The sequence below is a fragment of the Centruroides sculpturatus genome, unplaced genomic scaffold (assembly GCF_000671375.1).
Source record: "Centruroides sculpturatus isolate CEXI.00-Female unplaced genomic scaffold, Cexi_2.0 scaffold467, whole genome shotgun sequence".
NCBI lineage: Eukaryota > Metazoa > Arthropoda > Arachnida > Scorpiones > Buthidae > Centruroides > Centruroides sculpturatus.
Genome location: NW_019384682.1, coordinates 435,585 through 458,575, shown reverse-complemented (window position 1 = coordinate 458,575; position 22,991 = coordinate 435,585). Strand labels below are relative to the sequence as shown.

The window sequence follows — 22,991 nt, the reverse complement described above, 5'->3', positions numbered from 1 at the left end:
GTTTTTGTAAACTTTATGTTACAATTTCTTCTATCGGTATTAGATTTACTAATTAAAAAATAATTTTATTTTACTCGAGTTTATTTTCTGCTTACTTATTGTGTTGAGTAACTTTCGTTTCCTGAAGCAGAATAAATAAAATCAATAAAAACTGATAATTAGTGGCGGGTTCGCGCCTCGCCAACGGGCTGGTAACCTGGAGTTTTCCGAGTTTTATTTATATAAAATCATTTCATTTTATTCACATTAATCCAATCCAATACAAATGCTAGCGAAGTTTTACAGCAATAGTTTTCGTACCTTTAAATTTACTATAAATTAAAAATAGGACACAAANTACCCCGACTTACGCGAATTCGACTTACGCGATTATCGCTCGGTCCCACCTATCGCGTAAGTCCGGGGTATCACTGTATTGACTAAATTAAAAGCCGAGTCAAGAATAATTGTTTTTGTTTGAAATAGTATATTGATAGCGTTAATTTTAGACAACATTGCAAACCATACTATTAAACATAAAATAAATGGCATTTCTTGTATTGAATCCAATAGACTTTTGACTTCGGATACCGCTGTATTATCGTTACTTACATCAATAAATTCTTCTAGAGCATTACAAGTTTGTTCCAACTGTGTATACACTGCTTTAACCAAATTTATTTTGGCTTCCCAACGAGTGTCGCATAATGGTTTAAGAGTAATGTTTAAATGCTTTTGTAGAATTTCCCATATTTTTGTAGATGCAGAAAATAAGCAATATAACGTTGTAATATCCTAAAAAAATTTTTACAATTTATACTTCTGGAAGCGGCATCACAAATTAATAAATTAAAAGAATGTGTTAGGCAAGGCACATGGGGTTTTAGAGCAATTATTCTAAATTGTACACCTTTATATTTTCCTTTCATGTTGCTACCGTTGTCGTATCCCTGCCCTTTATAACTCATAATATCTAAATCAATCTCACTTAATGTTTTCAATAGAGTTTTTGCTAGTCCTTCTCCAGTAACATCAGTTACTTCAATAAAGCCTATAAATGACTCATTTATAGTTAATCTTTTCTTTTCAAAATTTACATACCTAATAATGATTGAAGTTTGTTCCTTATGGGAAACATCAGTAGTACAATCCATTTGGATACTATAGTATGTGGCTGCTTTTATATCGTCTTTAATTTTGTTAAGGACTTCATCTCCTAATGCAGAGATAATTTGTTCTTGTGAGCTATGTGATAAATGATGCACAATTCTGTTTTTCGAATTTTTTATTCTGGTTATATGATCCATTAGCACAGAGTCGTATTTACTTAATAATTCGATTAAAGTTAAAAAATTTCCATTATTAAGCGTTCCTATTATTTCATGGGTTCTTCGAAGTGGAAGATTATTACATGATAAAAATAGAATCACATCTACAATTCTTTGAAATAGTAATTTAAGTCGTTCCGTTTCCTTATTTATATTAACTTGATTAGTTTTATCAATAGTCGAACGTAAATTTAGTCGGTTTAGTAATTCTTTCGAAGCAATAAACGAATTAAAGTGACAAATAGAACGCTCATGATCTTGAATTACAGTTGACAGCTTTCTCCAGTTGTTATAGCTACCTGTAAACCATGTAGATTGTTCATTTCCTGTGTAGATTGTTCATTTCCTCTTCTTTTGGAAAATAGTATACAACAAAAACAAAATACCGAGTCTTGCGTTTTTGAATAACTTAACCAGCTGCGAAGCTGGGTTTCACCATTTGGCATTTATCAAAAGTACTACATGGTGGAAAATGATCTACCTTCAGCATTCTTAGCAAAAACTCTTTTCTGTTGTACAGGTCCGGTTTTAACACACAAGGGAGAACCCGAATTATAATGTGCTGCGGCAGCACATTATAATTCGGGTTCTCCCTTAATACCTGTTCTAGTTACGATGATACATAGTCTAAAATAATAGGCCTATACATTAAAGATAGGAATAGCTTTGACGATTTTAAAAAATAATAAAATTTCATTGTCATTTACTTTTTTGTAACGAAATTTCTATTCTTTATTCATTCTATAAACATGCCATTTTTGATATATTTTAATGATTTTCTAAAGAAAAATAATATTAGAAATGGTAAACATTTCATCCTTTTCTTAAATTCTTTATTTAATATGAGTGAATCTATAATATTCATATCGAGAGAAAGAATTTATATTTATATTTTAGTTATTGTTGGATCACAAAAACATATCAAGTATCGTGTAAAAACAATATCATATATTCTATGTAAAACTAGTATTAAATTTATGAAATTTACGAGTATACACGAATAAAAATCACTAACTTGCGTATATTCGTAAAATCATTTATTAGAATGTTTTCCTATGCTGAATTAACCACAAAATATTCATTAGATAAACTGAATAGTTTTAAATAGAATGATAACATGCAAAGGAAAACAATATTATAATTCATAGATTTTTACTGATTACTGTTTTTATTAGATTTTATTAGATTTTATTAGATTTACATAGATTACTGTTTTTTACCTTATTTATAGTGAAAAAGATATTTCAGTAGAAATATCTTATTCGCTATTAGATATTCACTATAGAATAAGATATTTCAGTAGAAATATCTTATTCGCTATTAATAAGATAAAAGAAGAAAAGAAAACACATACATTATAAATGAATACTAGTTGTAATTTATTTATTCAAGTAAATAAAATCAACCGATATTTTATGCGTTTATATTGCTATTAACCCATTAACAGTGACAGATCCAAGTGGAGTGCTACAAGAGATTAAGCCCTCCTCACTGACACACACACACACAAAAATTTAAGTGTATTTGTTCCAACATTTATGATGACAAATATGGTTCATCAAACCATTCGCAATACAATCGCCGTGCACGTATTAATTAATAAAAGGACCTTATTAATTATTCAAATAGTTTTAAAGTTAGTAAATGAGCAATAACGGATCCAGAAGTACCCATAGTGTTTCCAGAGCCGCTATTACCTATTAACATGAATTTACTTATGATACAATATTTAACTAAAATGAAATAGCTTACAGAATTAAAAAAGTAGAAATAAATGATATAAATATAACGTAATAATTTAGTATTTATTAAATATACTTACAAATATTGTTAAAATTATTATAAAATAATAAATTATTAAATGTAATAAACGTTATATTTTATTTACTTATGAACGTAAATGAAATACGTGCAGTACAGTACGTATACATAAACATTATGTTTTCAAATTATATACAGTATTTCTAAACTATTTTAACGGATCCTTTTAATAGTAAAGCCAAAGAAATTATAAATTCCTGTAATCGCAGTTTTATGTAGCCTACTTTGCATAATGTTATCAGTCGGTTATTGTTATCATCTTATACTAGGCGAGTCCCAAAGCAATTACAATAAGTGGAATCTACTATAGTTGGAAACAATGCAATTAAAATTTACATAATGGTACAAAATAAGAAATCAGTTTATCGATTTTTAAGATTTATAAACATTAGTTTTTGACGTTATCTCTTTAAAAAGTTAGCAAAGTTTTACATAAACATTCTAGTGTTAGATTGTTTTATGTTCGACAGTATATTATAAACATATTCTTTGCGAAACAAATCAGTTTTATTGATTGTAAAATAACACAGAAATCACGTTTAAAATAAAAATGAAACAATAATATTAGTTTAATGTTTGGATATTTAAGTTAATTGGTGTTAAGTTAATTGAAACTACAATTAAGATACAATTGATGTTACAAGATAAGTGGTTTACTTAAAAGATTTTAAAGTCAATTAAAATTTTCTGATACCACTTATGATTAAATCAAAAGATTTAGTAATAATATAAAATGTAAAGTGCCCTATTCTACGCTAAAGTAGAGAATGTACGACTCACTAATTCTCAATTATTCTGATAAAAAAATAAAGTAAAATATGACATGGATAATATCACTATGGTTAAAAGAATATAAGCTATAAAATGATAAAAAAAATAATTTTATATTTTAATTATAACTATATATTTCTTAAAGATATATATCTTATCGAGTATTACCAGATCTGGGTATATAAATATGGAAACAAAAGAAAATTTTAATGCATAATCGAATTAGATTTTAAAATTATTTTTTAAAAGAAATTTAGTGATTATAAATTATTTTTGGATTTGAGAAAAATATGATTTATTGCCTGCTACACGCAAAATAATTGATGTAGATTAAATTAAAATTAATTTATCGAAACTAGTAGAGAGTAATGATTTTGAAATGGCAAACGAATATAATTTAAAATCGAGTCTAGAAGCAGGAATTGTCATGAGAAATCATATATTATTTAGATACTAATACACACTTTGAACAACATAATATCAAGTCTTAATGATAGGATAGTAAAACCTTCGCAAAAGCCCATAAAATTGTTATTTATATCTTGATATCCAGTAGTAGTCGTTAACAACTACTACAATAATACTAATTGTAGTAATATTAAGATAAGTAAAATTGAGATAATTTAATGACCATGTTATTAAATCCAAAATAACAATTCAAATGATTTCTAATTTCATTATAAATGTTTCAATAAAGTTCATTTTTTAAACCTTCAGAATATTTTTTCCATTTAATNAAATCCAAAATAACAATTCAAATGATTTCTAATTTCATTATAAATGTTTCAATAAAGTTCATTTTTTTAAACCTTCAGAATATTTTTTCCATTTAATAAAATTTTTATTTATTTTTATTTGATGGTATTAATTTGATGGTATGATGAAAATTTTCTATCATAACGTGAATAATTTATCAAATACTGTATTTAATATTTAATTATATACATAGTTGATTTCTCTAAAATTAGAACGTCTTTAACAGTTATTGGGCTGCAATTTTCAGATTGCAGGTTTATACATTTCCATAGTCGTCCGTCCGTCCGTCCCTCAGAGTTAGATGAAAATTGAGACCATATATGGAAAGTTTGGGGACGGGAGACTTTGATTACCTATTTACGAACTTCCGTTCAGGACCGGAAGTCGCGTAATTTTTTTAAAATTGAAAAATGATTAAAAATTAAAGCCCGACATTGTGATAATGTCAAAATAATATATATTCGAATTTTTTAATTAAAAAGTAAGATCATTATTTACAAGCAAATTCAAATCGAATACATCATCTACAACCTATTTCCTTAATATCGTATTTATTTTTCGATTAAATATTTCTAAAAATAAGATAAAATATATCAAAAAATATAAAAAAATTACTATTTTCTAATTATTAAAAGTTATTATTTTATTAAATTATTGATTGATCAACGCGATTTCATGAATGCTATATAGCTGGTTACAGTTTGGTTTTACTAACCGGACCCAAATTGGGGCAGACAACATGGATAAAAAATGGGAAACAATATCCCGATTCATACAATCCACAATAAATTATGGGGATCAAAATAGGATAGAATCCGGATTCTCTATAGCCTTAGAACGACAGCGGCCATCTGGTTGACATTACTATATTAGAAAGGAAACCAAATGTATTGATTATATTTTCTCTCTGTCTTTTCTATTTTAAATTATATTTCCGATCAATTTTATAAATATAATATACGCATTTGTTTATAAATAGTCAGCAGAAAGTTAACTTTTGAATTATTCGATGTAAAATATTATGGAAAATGTTTTAATTTTTTTAAGAATAAGATTCTAAAAATCGTAACTTAAAAAAATAGAAAGAAATTTAAATGATTAGTCAAATAAGAATAATTTAAAAAGTCGAAAAGATATTTAAGATGAAACGTGTAAAGCATTTTACTTTTAATAATTAATGCTTTATTCAACCGAATAACAATTGCACTTTAAACATCTTTCTAAGTTCTTAATGAACCTATTTGTTTGAAAGTATTGTTTTTATTTCAAATTAGTTTCTAAATTTAACACATCTTTCATTTCGATTTCTTGTGTCGTAGTAAGTTACTCTTTAAACAATTTAATAAAAATCACATTTCTTCAGAAAATACTTCAGAAAAATTTCGCAAATTTCAAATATGTACTGTATTGTTTTATATCTTTTGTGTATTATTCTGTTGTAATCCAATTTCCTCTAGAAATATATTTTTTCCTGTTTAACATTTAACACGTAAATGGATTTACTAATTTAGTATTTATATAATCCATAAAAGTATTAACTCCAAAAAACATTAATATTGTATGATGATATTTTACAATATAGGGGAGATCGGGGCAAGATCGGCATGTTAAGCTTTACTTAAATTTTGTGTAATAAATACTGCTGTAAACTGAAAAAAAAGCTTTGCATATTGTCTATTGGAATGTTACCTTACTATAGAACTGGTTAAAATCAGTTTGGAAATAAAAATAATTAAAATAATTACAACTTTACAAGAAGAGAGAAATTGACGAAGTTGCCCCGGGTATAGGGGCAAGATCGGCAACTTCTCTCTTTTTGTAAAGTTGTAATTATTTTAATTATTTTTATTAAAGTTGCCCCTGGTATAGGGGCAACAGTAATGGGGCAAGATAGGCACGTATATAAAATTATGTTATTAACAATGTATAAGTTGGAATTCACTATTAAAACAAAGAAATACAAATCCAACACCCATTTAATATTATTACAACGAAATGCAAGTTCAAAGACATATATACATGAATAACAAATGCAAACATGTTTTCATTTATCATCTGTTTGATTTTTATCCTTTGCTTCTAATGTGGCTTTATGTTGCCGATCTTACCCCGCTAGTCATGATTTCGAAACATTAAGTACAACCCTGAGAACAGAATGCCAAGCCACGATCTGGCCACGTGAATAAGTTGAAGTTACATCCTTCTAACAGGAAAAGTAACTTTCGTTATCATGGAATTATAACAAAACCTGCCAATTCAATATAAATGGAAAAAAAATATTATATGGAATTGAACGAAAATGAAAATTTGCTTGATAATTCAACTACGCTTGTTGGAGAACAATAAAAACACTACACTCAACAAGCCACCAATAAAACTCAACTGCCTAACCTATAACCAAAGTTTCCTTTTAATTTGTTTTTTAAAAAAAGCGCTTGACAAACTTGCCCCGCATGCCGAAGTTGCCCCGATCTCCCCTATTTAAATTTTTGTATTCTTAGCCTATTAGTTTAACATTGACTAATTCAGTGTATATTGATTTAAACCTTAATTATTATTTATAATATAAATACCAAATATTAACTGTCAGAAATCAGCCATTATCAATTAAAAATAGCTTAATTTCTGAATACTAAATACTTTTTATATTGTATTTTGCATATTAAATGGATAAAATGATGTATGATTTCTTCGGTTAGTCGTAACTTATAGTTATTTTAGCTTAATTTATTAATTTGAAACACCTGCAAATTACAGTAGACTCTCGAGAAGTCGTTAACTCTCGTTAAGTAGTATTTTGAATTTTGTCCCGTCTTAATTCCCATAAACTCAATGCATTTTGTGTGTCTAAGTCGAAACGGTTTTAATGTTAATTCGAAATCTAAAGTTTCGAGGAATTCCCTTCATGTTTAGTTTCGTGTTCTTCGAGTTTTCAAGAGGATGGTTTATATCAATCGAAGTTGGAATAAAAACAAATATTTAATTATCTTCTTTGATGATATGTACGGTACAAAGTTACTTGACATGTTAGCATGAAGCTACGACCCAAAAATCAAAGGAAATAGGTATATATTTTTTATTTTGTACATGTATATATCCAAAAAGTAACAAAAGTACTGTATAACATATTTAAATTTAACTGTATTATTTACATCGCGATATTTACGATCCCATTAAAGTAATGGCAATTTCTTGGAAAATTCTTTATCTCCTGCTTTAATGTTATTAAAACGAAACGATACAGACTGTACCGGCCTCAATTTCATTTATAAAGAGATCTGATTTGCTACGAAATCGGCCAATACGAGCCAAGAAATGAAATACTTGTAATTCCTGACCTGAATTATCTACAAGAGAAAAGGGGAAGTTTTGATCCGGATTGAACGCATTAACACACAAACCAGATATCATAATGTGCAATTCTGGTTAATTCAATGGCTCATTGAATTAACCAGAATTAAAGTCTATTATGAGGACTAAGACATATTAATATTCATTTCACTGAAATTTAAAAACTACTCTGAAAATATTCATTAAATTTATAGCGTATTTGCAAATTCTCGCGAATTCTCTATTGATGCAAACGTTTGAATTTTTAGGCTTAATTTAATTTTCATTATTACAATAGTTAGATTAGAATTTACAACAGAGATGTAAAAATGCCTCACTATTTGTGGTTCTCCCGGCTCCTCTTTCAGGGGGAACATACCAGGTTTTGCACACCAGCACCTGGGAATTCCATGTCTCCTCTGACCAGATTAGAGTGAAAACCCCTTGCTGTTAATTTTATCTATTTGTAATTGGTATGTCTAATTCTTAGTTTCAATTGAAATGTAAACATTTTACAATATGTTATTAATAATAAGATATCGTAAAATGTTTAAATTTCAATTAAAACTAAGAATTAGACCTACCGATTGCCTATACTATACAATACAATACATATACAATAATAGAGAGATTAATGAATGGATTTGGCCTCTAAACATTAGGTCTCTTTCAGAGTTTATTATCGTCATCATCATTATTATTATTAAATTAGGGCAACAGAATGGAAATTAATGGTTACAAAATATTGTAGTACGCGCAAATATTTATTGTGACATCGTCGCAATGCCGGGCTGCGATTTTTAATCACCTTTTTAGTTTATTTAATTTAAAATATATGCTCTCCGCATCAAATTAGTAGTGGCTTGCCCCTGTACATAATACTTTTCCGTTAGCAATAGAGTCGTGCCAGTCAACTATTTAACACCTTTCAGGGAAAAATATTTGAATTGAAATAACATGACTTTTGGTTTGCATCGGAAATTCATACATAGTTAATAGAGTTCTAAGCTAAGGTTTCTATATCTGATTTCGTCTTTCATCAATCTAACCCCTTCTCGAGATTAAGGAAAGACTGACGGACGGACGGACGACAATGGGAATTTATAGTCTACAATTTTTTCAAATTACAGCCCAAAAAACATATTCATGTATATATGAGCTTCATGTTAAGAAAATTAAAATTCTGTTAATTGAACAAGTTGCATTTCGAAGATCTATATATTTCAAATACACAGCATATCACTTATTGTCTGTTATTTAGACTTACCAAACAATTTATTATAAACTCATGATGAATTATTATTAAATTACAATGGCATTAAAGGTTGTTTTAGCCATTATTCTGGAAATATTTATATTTATCAATTAATTAAAGATTAGGACTAAATTACAATATTATACTTAAACGTTCCTATCTCCATTTAAAATCAGTGAAATAATTAAAGCATAATAACTTTGGGTTATATCTATAAATGGTAATCTGTTAATGTTTATTATCTCCATTAATTAATTATATTGTATATTAGAAACAAAAATTGCGTAATTATATTCACATTTTCTCAGTTTCATACTTGAAAACATGAAACAAAATATCCTGAAAGTAATGGAATTTTTAAAAAATTTTTTTGAAAATTAAGTTATACTTATTATTTGAATATTACAGATATATTTTAAGAAATTTTGATTTAATTTGTCATTTTCGATTATTGAACTTGAATCAATTTTTAATTACACTTAGCTCAATTTATTTCCATGCCATGCAATCACAGTTTTATAACTTGAACTTCCATTAGTCAAGGTCTCAGAAATCATGGAAGTAAAATCAAATATAATTTATACATAGAAATTGACTTGAAAAACTTTTTTACCTTTCTCAAATTAATATTTAACAAAATATTAATTATGTAGATAATAATTTATATAAGTTTGAATCTAATAATTAACTAAAATAAATTAATAGTTTTATAACACTGTAGTTATTTACAGTGCAATTTATCTTAGAAATATTTAAAAGAATAGCCCGTAATAAATAATATTGGAATTCAAAATTGTTGAATTTAATAATTTTATGAGAGATTATTAAATACGGTATCTTGTAATGACACCAAAAGACAATTTGGAAACCATTTGTAATTTCCTCTTCTTCGTGATGAAATCGTAAAAATATATAATAAAAATGCTGTTATTAAATTAAATGGAATTTAATTTCAATGGTATGATATACAAATTAACAATAAAAAAGTAGAGGAAAAAAAAAGTTAATTTATGTTTACACAAGCTTGAGAAATGTTATAATAATATTGTCTTAATATTTAAAATAAAGTAAACATTATAAAGTAATGAAAAAGTTTTCAATGTTTAAATTCTAAGATAAACGTTCATCTTTTAAAATGTTTATCTGCTGTCTCCTTACGATTTTTCCATTTTTGGCTCTTTCGCCCTGCGGGCATTAAGAGACCAGTTTTTCCATATCCATTGTGGGTTCGACCAGGTCCTAAATGGGGATGACAGGATGGTAAGGACTAGGGCCCGACATATGCAGGACTGTTCCTGCAGTGGCTCATCCCGGGTTCTCCATAGTAAAATATTATTATTATTGAATATTTGCTATAGCAGTATTCAGTGTTTTTCATTCTTTCAGCCTTATGGGCACCAAGAGTGCTTTTTAATCATATCTATCATGGGTTCAGCCAGACCAATAATGTCGGCGGTCGGGTGATAAATTAAAATATTTTATTGCTAAATTAAAAGAAAAAGTAATTTTAAAGCTTTATATTTACCAAATATTTTTTATAGTGTAGTTGTCTTTATCATATTAAAAATGTTTTTAATAATTGCATTTAAATGCAACAATTTGAAGCCAATTCGAAATAATCCCAGATCCTTAAGAAAAGTAATAATTGTTTCCTACCTGATTATGTTTTATAATAAATAAATATATTAAATAAAGATAAATCATTAAAATAAAGCAATTATCATTTATTGATTTTCCTAATTTTTTAATAAGCAAGCATCATTATTATATATTAACTTGAAAGAAAATTCAATAAACTGCTATTGTCAATAAACTTATTTGATTCAGCAACCTATTATTGTTTATTTATATAGTGAAAATGATTGACATCACTCTAAAATTTACGTAACTTATTGAATCCCCTGTCTCAGAACGAGTTTTTTAATGTTACACTGTTGCTTTATATAATGTATTTTTTATGATTTAATAATATTTAAACACACTTTCTCAATGTCCTAGGGATGGTAATAAAAAAAAAAGTATTGATAGCAATTTTCATTTATTTTATAATAAAATAAGTATGATTAAGCATAAAATTAAGTATTCTAAATGAATTAGAAATAACCATAAAATGATAATCTTATTAATTATAATATAAACTAATATATTATATAGTTTTGACGAATTAAATTAATGAAAACAACAATTCAAATAAGTTACGTCCGTTCTAAATAACTTAATAATTAATAAAGTATTAAAAAATAATGAACTTATTTAATTTTAATTAATTATAATGATAATTAAAATTTGTTTACCAATATTAATCTTTTATTTTTAATAATTTAAAATCATTTAATGAAACTAAAAACTTTAACAAACATATCTTTATAGGCTAAATGTAATAACACGAACAAAATCAAAAGTTTATATCTGTTTACTAAAGATAAAAAAAATAATAATTTATATATTTAAATTTAAAAATCATACTTTTATTTATTTATTATATATTTTTCTTAATCTAAATTACTTTTTATATCGAAATAAACGTGAATATATTTGCCGGATAGACTTAAACTTGATTGAAAAATGAAACAAATTATGGTGATATTATTAATGTTCTTATCAGTTACTGTTCTCATAAAATCAAATTTTGATTTTTGAAAGCAGCAGATAAAAATCTTATTTTAAACATTATCTAATTTTTAAAATAAAGATATATTATTACACGAAATAGAGCTGTAAATCTTTATTCGGTATACACAATTTCCTAAATATATATACAAGAGTAAATCACCTTAAAAGTAAATATAAAAATCAATCCGATATACGATAGCAGATTTTTTTTAACCATATTTATTTTCAAATTTACATATGTTGAATAATTGAACAGTATATAAGAGTATTTTTTTAAGTTTCTTAATTTAACTCTTATTGATCATATTTAATTATGACCCAAAACAACTATCGAATTAATTAGTTTACTAGAAACAGTACATAATAATTAATTCTTCGATTATATAGTGAATAAGAATAAAAAAAATTATATAACAAAAACAGAGGATAATGACAGAATTTCTTTCAGTTATTCCATTAATTATTTTAGTGTGATAAGAGTTAATATAATTAAATATTTCTTATCAGTATTAGTAAATCGATTTTAAAAAAATTGTAATAATAATTTTGGAATTAAAATTCATAAAAAATATAATAAAAATTTCATCATCATTTAAACTATTATTAAATCCAATATAATATTATTTTCTCTTATATTCAAAGCAAACGAACTTATAAAGTAAATATAATTAATTAAAAAACACGAATTAAGCGACTGCAAATTCGTATAATTTTAACATAAATAGGTAACATTTTAGTCCAATAAAATAAGAGGCCACATCCATTAAACACTATCTTCGATTTACGTGCTGTGTGTTAATTTTGTCTTATGGTTTATTGGTTATTTGGTTAGGATACTGCCATACTTCACTAATAAAGTTAGCCCTAAAGTTCATTGCAACTTGATCGATTTCCTAAAAGTTGTTGACAACTTAATCAATTGTTTTTCAATTAATATTGAGATAAATCTAAATTTTTATTCTACTACGATTAAATTTTTATATCAAACTACATGATACTTATTTAACTAATTAATCTGTTAAAGTGGTAAAATATAGTAAAATTTAAAGAATAAATTCATTATTTTAAAACGTATTAAAATCAATTTATCATAAAGTTTAATAATAAATTGTATTTAAAACTTTTTGCATTAATCAATATTTTATTTTATGTTGACGCTTGTATCATCTATAACTTTTTAATTATATAATTATCGGAAAATATTTCTTGAAACTCATAAAAAATTTATATATTTGTAGGTCTACTTCAAAAAAAAAAAAAAAGTTGATAACTGAAAATAATCTGAGCGCTTGATTTTGTTCGATAAATCGATATTTTTGGACATTGATGTAACATAAAGAAAAAAGAAAACAAGGTGACAATGTCAGCAAGCAAGCATGAGTAAAAGTAAAAAGAAAAAAAGAAACAAATTTGGTACTTTTATTTAATAAAGTTTATATTGAACAGATACAACGTAGAAAGTTAATGTGTTCGTTAAGTTTTCACATCATCGCTTCATTGCTCTTCACTTTTTTTCCTTTTTACTAAATTTTCAAAATTTTGTAGTTAGGGATAATTTTAATAATGTAATAGATTGAATTATAAATTATGCAAATTATTAAAAAAAAATGTTGTTTATAGGTGAATGTAGGTTATACCATTTATTAAGACTAATATGATAATGAGATCATAAATTCATAAAAATTTCTTTAAATATTCATAGAAATTTTTCTAGTTCGATATTATAATTTAAAATATTAAAATCTTTTCTGGTAATAAATATCAATTATACTTTATTGATATTTAAATAATCATATACTTTTATTCTTACGAGAGAAAATGATTTATATATATATATTAGTCAGATTTAAATAAATAAATAAATATATATATATATATATATATAGTTTCCGACTTATGACTGGTCGTACTAGTAGCCGAGAGGAAAAAACTGCTGAACACTGGTTAGTCGAATGTTTCACCTCACCAACGGGCTATCCGGATTTTTTTCATTTGTTTAACACCTAAATAGGACCATTTTCAAATAGAAAGTCCTCTCTGGTACTACGCTTTTTCACAGAATACAATCTCTCATCGCGAGTCGAACACAAAAAATAATGATGTAAACGGAATACAGTTCCTAAGATTATACACAAGACTACATAATACAGTTATGTGTGTGTTTAAGTACTTATTTGTACGCCTAACAGCCATGTTGATTGAGTTATTTACACAAACATGTCGTTTTGATTAATTAATTATGCTATTTTATGAATAAATATTCACTGACACAATAAGATAGTCAACCACGTTCAAAGGAAACAAAAATCATACGTGAAACAGTATTAAAATCTTATGAAAAATTGATTTTAGTTTTATTGTTAATTTTTATTTATTTAATTGCCTATTAATTAATTCATTTTAGCCTTATTATAAAACTAAAATTAAAATGATAATTTTGGACCGAGAAGCTCTCAGAAAGTTAGTTTGGTTTTCAAATTTGAACACTAATAACGCCAATAGTTTTAATTTTTATAAATATTTTATAAAAATTTATTATATTGAGTATGTTAATTGTATTTAACATTTAATTGTTATACAATATCATTAACAAATGAACGAATTGTTTAAATTCAAAAATAATTTAATATAACTGTACTGATTTTGGTCGTCATAAATGCGAATGGTCGTAAGTTGGATGTTGTAAGTGAGGAACTGATTCTATTGACAAGTCACATAATTCATGGATTGAATAAATCTAAATTTAGTAAGGTATTTATGTTATAGACAGAAGTAAACAAACAAAACAAATTAAATTATACACTTATAAAGTTTTCTTCTACAAAGCTCTTAATAACAAATAAAAAAAAAACCTCTGTTATAAAGAACAAAAAAGAAAAACCGCAATACGTTATATGCAAATTTTATTGTTAAGCATAATTTTTAATTAATTAAAAGTACGTAGATCAATTTATTTAATAAATATCAATATATATTTTTTTAAAATTTAAACTTACGAAATGCAAAGTTATAAATATATTAAGCTTTAATTTATATTTTACAAAGTTTATTGATCAATTAAGGAAAATTCCTTTTATAAACAGACACATTTTAAGTACTAGAAAAACAGAAAAAAATATAAAATAAAATAATTTAATTAACAACGGAACAATATAACAGTTTATAAAAAAGTGAAATATATATTATTTATTTATTATTATTATATAAATTAATTTAGACAATATTCATTAAATAAATACCAAATTAATTATATAACAGGCAGTTATTATTATTTTATCATACAAAAGTGCTTTATCGTTCATCCAATAATAAACACACGTGGTATTTAGATTATGCTTCGTAGATTTGCCTTTATGCAACAACATATTACAGTTTTATATATTTATGTAAAACAACATATGAAAGTTATGTTCTTAATACCTTAATTATAATTTTAATATGCCTTATATTATATATAAAATCAAATGAATTTTACAAACCTTTTTACAAATTTCTTCTCTCCCAGAAATACAAGAATTTTGTTGTGAATAAAATAATATAGGATGATCATCAACGTTAATAAACGTTCGAAAATATTCTATTTCATAGCAGTTATCAATAAAAGATTTTATAAAATTATAATATAATTTTATAAAACGTTTTATTTGAAAAATACTATAAATTTACATTAATTTATAAGTATTTTTCTATATGATAAATAAAAATCTATATAAATTGATTTAAGTGATATCGATCTATTTAAAAGTAAAGAATGTTTATAGTAAAAAAATAATTATAATAAGTAATATAACAGAAATTACATAAACTAGTGCAACTTCAAAGTTCATTAGTTTATATTTCTATGGCAATCTGAGTATTTAATGAAAGAAGTAAAACGTTTATATCATTATACCGAGTTAAGATTTATTTACATATTAGCATTTACTGCATGAAACATTAAATCTTTAATTCGTTTAACTCAGACAAATTGTTGCTTATTACAATACATTCTTGTTAATTTAAATTTAATTTCAGAATTGGAAGTGGTTTCTGAAGATGATGAATGTTTCTTGTTAAAAGTGTTGAACTTTAAATAAATCTCAGCTTGGTCTGAGATACGAGAATTCCAATTTCATTAATAATAATTATAATTATAGTAAATTAGAAAAGATTCCAATAGATTTTGAGATAATTTGAGTAAGATACTCCTTATAGATGGATTGAGTTCATTATAAAAACGAAGCACAAAATCTTATTTATGCATTACTATTAACTTATACAGCTTATTAACATTGTTATACTGTATAAATTATAACTTTTTAATATGTTTATGAAATATATCTAATTATTTTTGGGTTATACGAAAGACTGTAACATTTGAAAACAAATCCCAGAATAAATGAAATTCAATAAGATGAAAAATTTGTATATGTGTAATTTCTTTATCATATTATGTATGGGAGTAATATATATCGTATAGGATGAAATTGTGTTTTATAGGCAGTTTAATAATTATATTAAAAAGAAATTTTACAAAAGTTGATTACCTCAGATAATTAATTAATTTATCAATCAAATTTGTCATTTTTCTTGCATAAAAACTGAATTTTTATCAAAGATTTCAATAAAAAAATGTTATTAAGTTATATAATATGCAAAATTTGACTGGATTATTTCATCGTTTTAAGCTGATTAAAATTAATTATTTATTAAACTTCTGTTATAGTTTAGAATCCGTTTCCTTTTTCTTGACAAAATAAACACATTAAAAACATTTTTAAAAAAACATATTTTAAAATCAATAAACGACACCGCCGGATTTTAATATAGCTAATTCCATATAGCTAATTAATTATAAAGATATTACTTAATTCATAAGTTACGAAAATTATTCTAAAATTGTTCTTGAAATAAAATTAATTATTAACAAGCAAATATTTATTGTGGCATCGTCACAATGTCAGGCTGCAATTTTTAATCATATTTTTCATTTATTTAATTTAAAATATATACTCTCCATCTCAGATTAGTAGTAGCTTGCTTCTGTGCATTATACTTTTCCTTTAACAACAAAGTCGTGCTGGTGATGTATCTAAATACTTTCAGGAGAAAAGTTTTGACTTAAAATAATGTGACTTTCTGATTTGTATCAGAAGTTCATACATAATTACTTGGGACCTCCTGCCCCTAAGATTTGTTTCCATATGTGGTCTCGGATTTCATCTGTTTAACTCCGTTCTTGAGATTAACGGACAGACAGTCGGAATTTACAGGTCTACAATTTTTTCAAATTTCATTTCAATCAACTTTTATACGTGGTTTACGCATAAGACTGAATATCATTATTCACTAATTCTTTGCAAATAGTACTTTCATTTTACAAGATAATAATTTTAAATCCAAAATAGTGTCATTGGCAACCTACGTGGTATATTTAAAGAACGACACTAAAATGCACTGAATAAGACTTATTTTATATTACTATATTATTTATAGCCTATTATTTCAGATAACAGAAGCTGTACCTAAACGATAATTAAGTCGTTTTATTTCCCCGAAACATTGATACATAGAAAAGAATCGTATTACTCTATATACAATTCCCGGAAACCATTTACACAAGATTGTGTTGTGTTAGAGCTTTTGCCATATTTCTGAATACATGGGTGAAGTCAGAATTGTGTAGTTAAGATATTATGTATTGATGTTAGAGTGAATTTCATCTGATGTTTTTCATAGTTATAATTAGCAACGTTAGAATTCGGCTAGATTGAAATTAATTTTTAATGTTATATACCGATTTTCCTCAACTTTCCTTTCAATACAGTTCATTATTGTATTGAAAAATGTTATCTTTTTTAGTAATGAATTGGGACTCTTTTCAAGTATTTCAGTCTATCAAACTGTATTGTATTAATTAATATTCAGTTCATTTTTATCAATTAACTTCTTTAAAAAATGTCGTTTTTATTACTTATTTTATTGTACTATATTTCATACAGAGAATCATCCTGTTCTTTGTATTTTAGTGCTAGTGAGAAATGTAAATGAAATCCGAGGATACTTGTATTAGCTTACTTATCGCATTTACTGATAAAATATTTTATCAAGTGTATGAATATATTGATTTTTTAACATACAGTACAGCAAAATAATTAATATCACATTGAAAGTTCTTTAAACGTGGATTTTAAAAACACGATAGATAAATCAACGTTGTGTTTCCTCGTAGAAAATAAGCTGAAGGTGTTCGAATACTTTTTCATGGCGTTATTGAATTACAGGTAAATTACTAAAATATAAATTGAAAATAATAATTCAAAAACTTGAAAGCAGTTCGTAAACAAAAATAACATAACATGTTATTAAAATATAAGGGTATACTTTTAAAAATTACAAAACATTTTCTAAAGTAATTTTAATATTTATTGTTACGGAATTTTTAAAATTAAGAGTATAGATACTTTCTAATAACAGAAATAATATTACAAAACCCCGGTAGGAATATAATTCTTTTTATTAAATTACAGCTTTTGTTTCTGATATAAATTGAACCGACAAATAAAATAAAACAGTAAGTTGCATTATGAGTAAAACGAGAATAAAAGACAGAGTTAGTTATTTTTTCTAAATGTATTTGTTTAGTTTTAACATTTCCTAATATTTGTTTAGAATACTTCTATATCATTCCCTGCAAGACACTAGTGTTCGTGCGTGAGTCTCTACATACAAATATGTTAATTTTTAAAGAAATGTTACGAAATTTTTCTTAAAATTATAATGTCTACAATTGATTATGAATAAATTAAAAGAATATTTGTTCGAAGTTTATTGAAATATTTTAATAGGAAAAAGAAACCATTTTATTTCATCGATTTTTGTAGAAATTCACTGTAAATTATTAAGCAAAGCGCTAAAAAATATTTATTTTATATAACGTTTCGAAAATCAACAAGCTACGTAGAATTTATTTACATTATAAATTTTTAAAATAATCGAGTATTTTATAATTTATTATTGAATCTTTCCAGTGTTATTTATTTATATTTTTAATCACGTAGAAATTTATATATAGGCCTATATTTTAATGCATTATACAGTCGAACTTCCAACAACTGCCACCTTCAAACAACGACCATTTTTTATGTTCCCGTCAATGGCCGTTATTCAGAGGTTTGACGTATAACATATTTTCTCTATAATTTTTAAAATAAAATTTTAAATTTTATTGCTTGACACGCTGAAATTTCATCATTTTAAAAAATAATCACAATTGTTTTTCAATAAGATTCTGATAAAATTAAAGATTAAATAAAAATTTGAGTACGAATATATAACGAAAATGAAATCGTTAATTAATTACTTAAGGCCATTCTAAAATAAATGTGATTTTATAGGAATATAATTGTTCTTTAGGAATAGCCAATTAGCCACATAATGACGTTGCCTGTAATATAAACGTAAAGTGAAAGAAATTCCTTAATAAAAACAAACTGAATAAAATAATTTACACTAATTTTATATTGAGACATTATTTTAATTATACTATATATACACTGTTAAGTGAATAAAAATTTGATATATGAAAAATAACTAATTAACTTTGTTTCCAAGATTATAAAGTACAACGAGAAAGAATTAACAATGAATTCAATCACAAATCGAACGACGTTAGTGCCACTTGATAAAACAGACACATTTCTTGTCATTCATCCTGCTTTAATCAATGATAATTCAGAGATCAAAAATTCACTCAAAAGTTAATGCAGTTTCGTAAATCTTTACATTTAAATAATAAATAATACATGTAAATAAATCAACTTATTGACAAGATTGTAAATTTAATGTGTTTAAAATCGCAAAAACTTCAGTTCTATAACAAGAAATGTCGTGAAAACATTAACGTGTATTCAGTTTCATGAAAGCTTTTTAAGTATATAAAATTACACAGAATTATACGAAAACTGGTGTTAATAGATTTACAATTTTCCTGGATGTATTACGAATTTTCATCAGACTTAATAGACAGAATATTTACAGACAGAAATAGTTCACATATTGTCTGTCTGCATTTCTAATTAAAATCTTTCGTGTTGTTTGTTCTAGCTTTTGACTTGGCACAGCATGGTCTATGCATCTTTTATACCATATCAGCCAATCAATCAAAATCTTTCGAAAAGTTTTCAGAGTTTTGTTAACTTATATGGCATTTTTAATTGGTTTTGATAAACAATAAAGTGATTATAAGCTGACAGCAAAAATATTCGTAAAAAATACAAATATTATGGTCCAAGTCTTATTTTATTTGAATTGTAATAAAAAGAAATTTTAAGAAATAAATTTCATGATTAATATAAAATTGAGAAAGTAATAATTTGTATTTATTTATTTATGAATAAGAATTTTTTACATTCGTTTAATTATTTTCAGTTTAATAAAATTATAGAAATTGCTATTAAATTTTAACAAATCTATAAAACTTTCAAATTGTATTTAAATTTTTTATACAAATACTTACACTTATTTAATTGTTTACTTAGATAATAACTATCGAATGTAATAAAATAATACAATACTACGTAAATTTAATGAAAATCATCAAAGTAATAGACTTGTGAATTGGTTTAAATGAGTTTTTATTTTTTGACAATGAGAAATATGCTTCCAGCAGTTAATGGATTTGTTTATTACTCTTGAATTGGTTAAATAAAATCTATTTCTACGAGTTGTAATTAAAAATTGAAAATTATTATGAGATTATTTTATGCTATTTAAGATAAATTTACTTTTCTTAATATTAACAATTTCTCATCTCATAAAAAGCAAGTTATATTTTGTGAAGATCGTGAATTTAATTATCAATAACATTTATCACTTTCTATGAACTCATTGTTTACTTTTCCAAAATAATTAATTTTCAAGTATGTATTTAATTATGCATACATTATTTCTTTAGTTGAATTTATAGTTTTACTTCAAGTACTTTAAAGTAGTTTAATCGTTGCATGTATTATGTTCAGCATCTCAAAACTTCATTATCCTTTTATGTTCAAACTTCAAAGAAAAGTAACAAAGCATTATAAGGTTAAATCATTTTGAATTGATGTGAATTCGAATTAAAAGTTATAACTATTTCCTAGAAAATCTCTAATATGAGTATAATAACTGATATTTTTTCTTTATTCCATTCAAACTCTATTCAAACAATTGCAAACACTAAAAAATTTTTTCAAAATTTCCTTTTGATTTTAAAAATATATTTATGATTTTCATCCTAAATTATGTGAGAAGTCAGGGGCATAGAATGGATTAACTCAATCTCTATGTCGCTTACTGACACACAATCGTTAGATTGGCTCACTTTACTTCAGAGGGCTTTTTAGGAATTAAAGTAAATGAGGCGGAGAGAGATGATCTCGTAATCACCCTTCTCCTCTTCAGGATTTTCCGACACCAGTTAATCTACTTAATCCGCGGATTAACACGCGTAAAATAATAATATCGAGTGTACGTGGGGATAACAGAGGCGTAAAATTCAGTCATTAAGGAGATCGTATTATAAATCAAACAATAACATTTAAGATAACTAATAAATGGATAAATATAAATATAGATAAATGGTCCAATCAAATACAATTTCTCTGAAGAAGCAATTACATGGAACTATTCCGATATGTAGAACTATCTACCTTATCTCTACCTTATTTCTACCTATCTCGCGGAGAGAGTTTACAAGATTTCTACAGGTTATACTACTTTAAATAATTCTTTCCTCTTTCCAATATATTCATGTGTGAGAAGAGGGTCTTCTATGAATGTTTAGCACTTCGTATGGTTAATTCTCTCCGGTAGAAACGATGATCATTCGTATGGTGAACTGTTATCAGTTATATGGTCAGTACTGCTTCCGATGAACTTCTATCATTAGTATGACGAATTCAGGTCTCGTTGAACTTCTGATGAACTGCCCCGAATGGCGGGAAAAAATCTCTTTTATATCGCCCTCCTCAGACGGCCCAGTAACGCATGCAAAGGCCACATTTTTGACTCATCTCGTGAGTCGGACGAAGGAAAGGATATCAACTTCCTTTCTATAACGAAAGTACTTGACATCCTTTTTTTTCAATTAAATACGTTAAGGTTAGAAAATTATTAAATTTCTATTTAAAATTTAAATTGATTTTTTNTATTTTAAAAAAAAAAAAAAACTTTTGTTCTCTTTTTCTATCATTCTAGCATCAGTAGAATAAAATTTTTTGTACTTTTATTGCTAGATTATGTTTAAACGCAATATAATCTCCTACAGTTTAGAAAGATTGATTTATGAAAGTAGGAATAACATTAAATTCAAACTGATTACATAGTCGGATTCACTATTATTCACCCATACATTATCAATTTTAAGATACTTAAACTATATACATAACACAAGGAAATTTACATTTAGCTAATATAAAACTTTATGTAAGATTATTTTCATTTTTTATCCAAGGAAAAAATATATATATATTTAAGTTAATATAAATTTAATGAAATTGTTTTGGAATTTTCGAAATTTAATTTGATATAAAAAATTTGATTACGAATTTGGTTTCTATGTATTTTTTTGAATAAATCTTACAGAAGAGAATTAAATTGCTCAATGAAGTAAATAACCGGATTATAAAATAGGTTTTTTTGTGATTTATTTTGATTAAAAAAAATTTAAAGTAAAGAGAGTTAATATATCAAATTCTGTTTTGCTTACATTCAATCTGATTTTGAAATATGTGTAAATTTTATATATTTATAAATGAAAAAAATATATATTCCTAGACAAAATGGACAAAAATATATATACTGGATATTCTTAGATAAAGTATTTTTATTAAGTAACAAATCACATTTTGCATTTAGGCTTATATATATTTCATTCAAACTAATATATAGTAACTATTTTTTTAATATATAGAATAGAAAAAATATAGGATTATTGGCATATCTTAATAAATCTGGGTGCAAATTCAACACTTCCCATCTTACGACTTTGTTTTGATATATCAGCTCACTAATATCATAACATTAGTTGGATTACCTCCATAATCAAATAATGACTCATAATAAATAATAAAATATCAAATTTTTATTGTGAAAATAGCTTCATTAAAAACTATGAAAAA

The 22,991-nt window shown here is 25.2% G+C and overlaps 1 protein-coding gene across 1 annotated transcript; it reads right to left on the bottom strand.

Annotated features, from left to right (window-relative positions):
* Window positions 1-435: 435 nt before the first annotated feature.
* On the bottom strand, window positions 436-1,812 carry LOC111626979 (zinc finger MYM-type protein 1-like). Its single transcript, XM_023370521.1, has one exon. The coding sequence runs from the start codon at window positions 1,284-1,286 to the stop codon at window positions 705-707; it is 582 nt and encodes a 193-aa protein (XP_023226289.1). The 5' UTR covers window positions 1,287-1,812; the 3' UTR covers window positions 436-704.
* Window positions 1,813-22,991: the final 21,179 nt, after the last annotated feature.

What these genes read in the sequence shown, in the direction of transcription:
- LOC111626979 (XM_023370521.1), bottom strand. Translation starts at nt 1,286, where the DNA reads ATGGATCATATAACCAGAATAAAAAATTCGAAAAACAGAATTGTGCAT.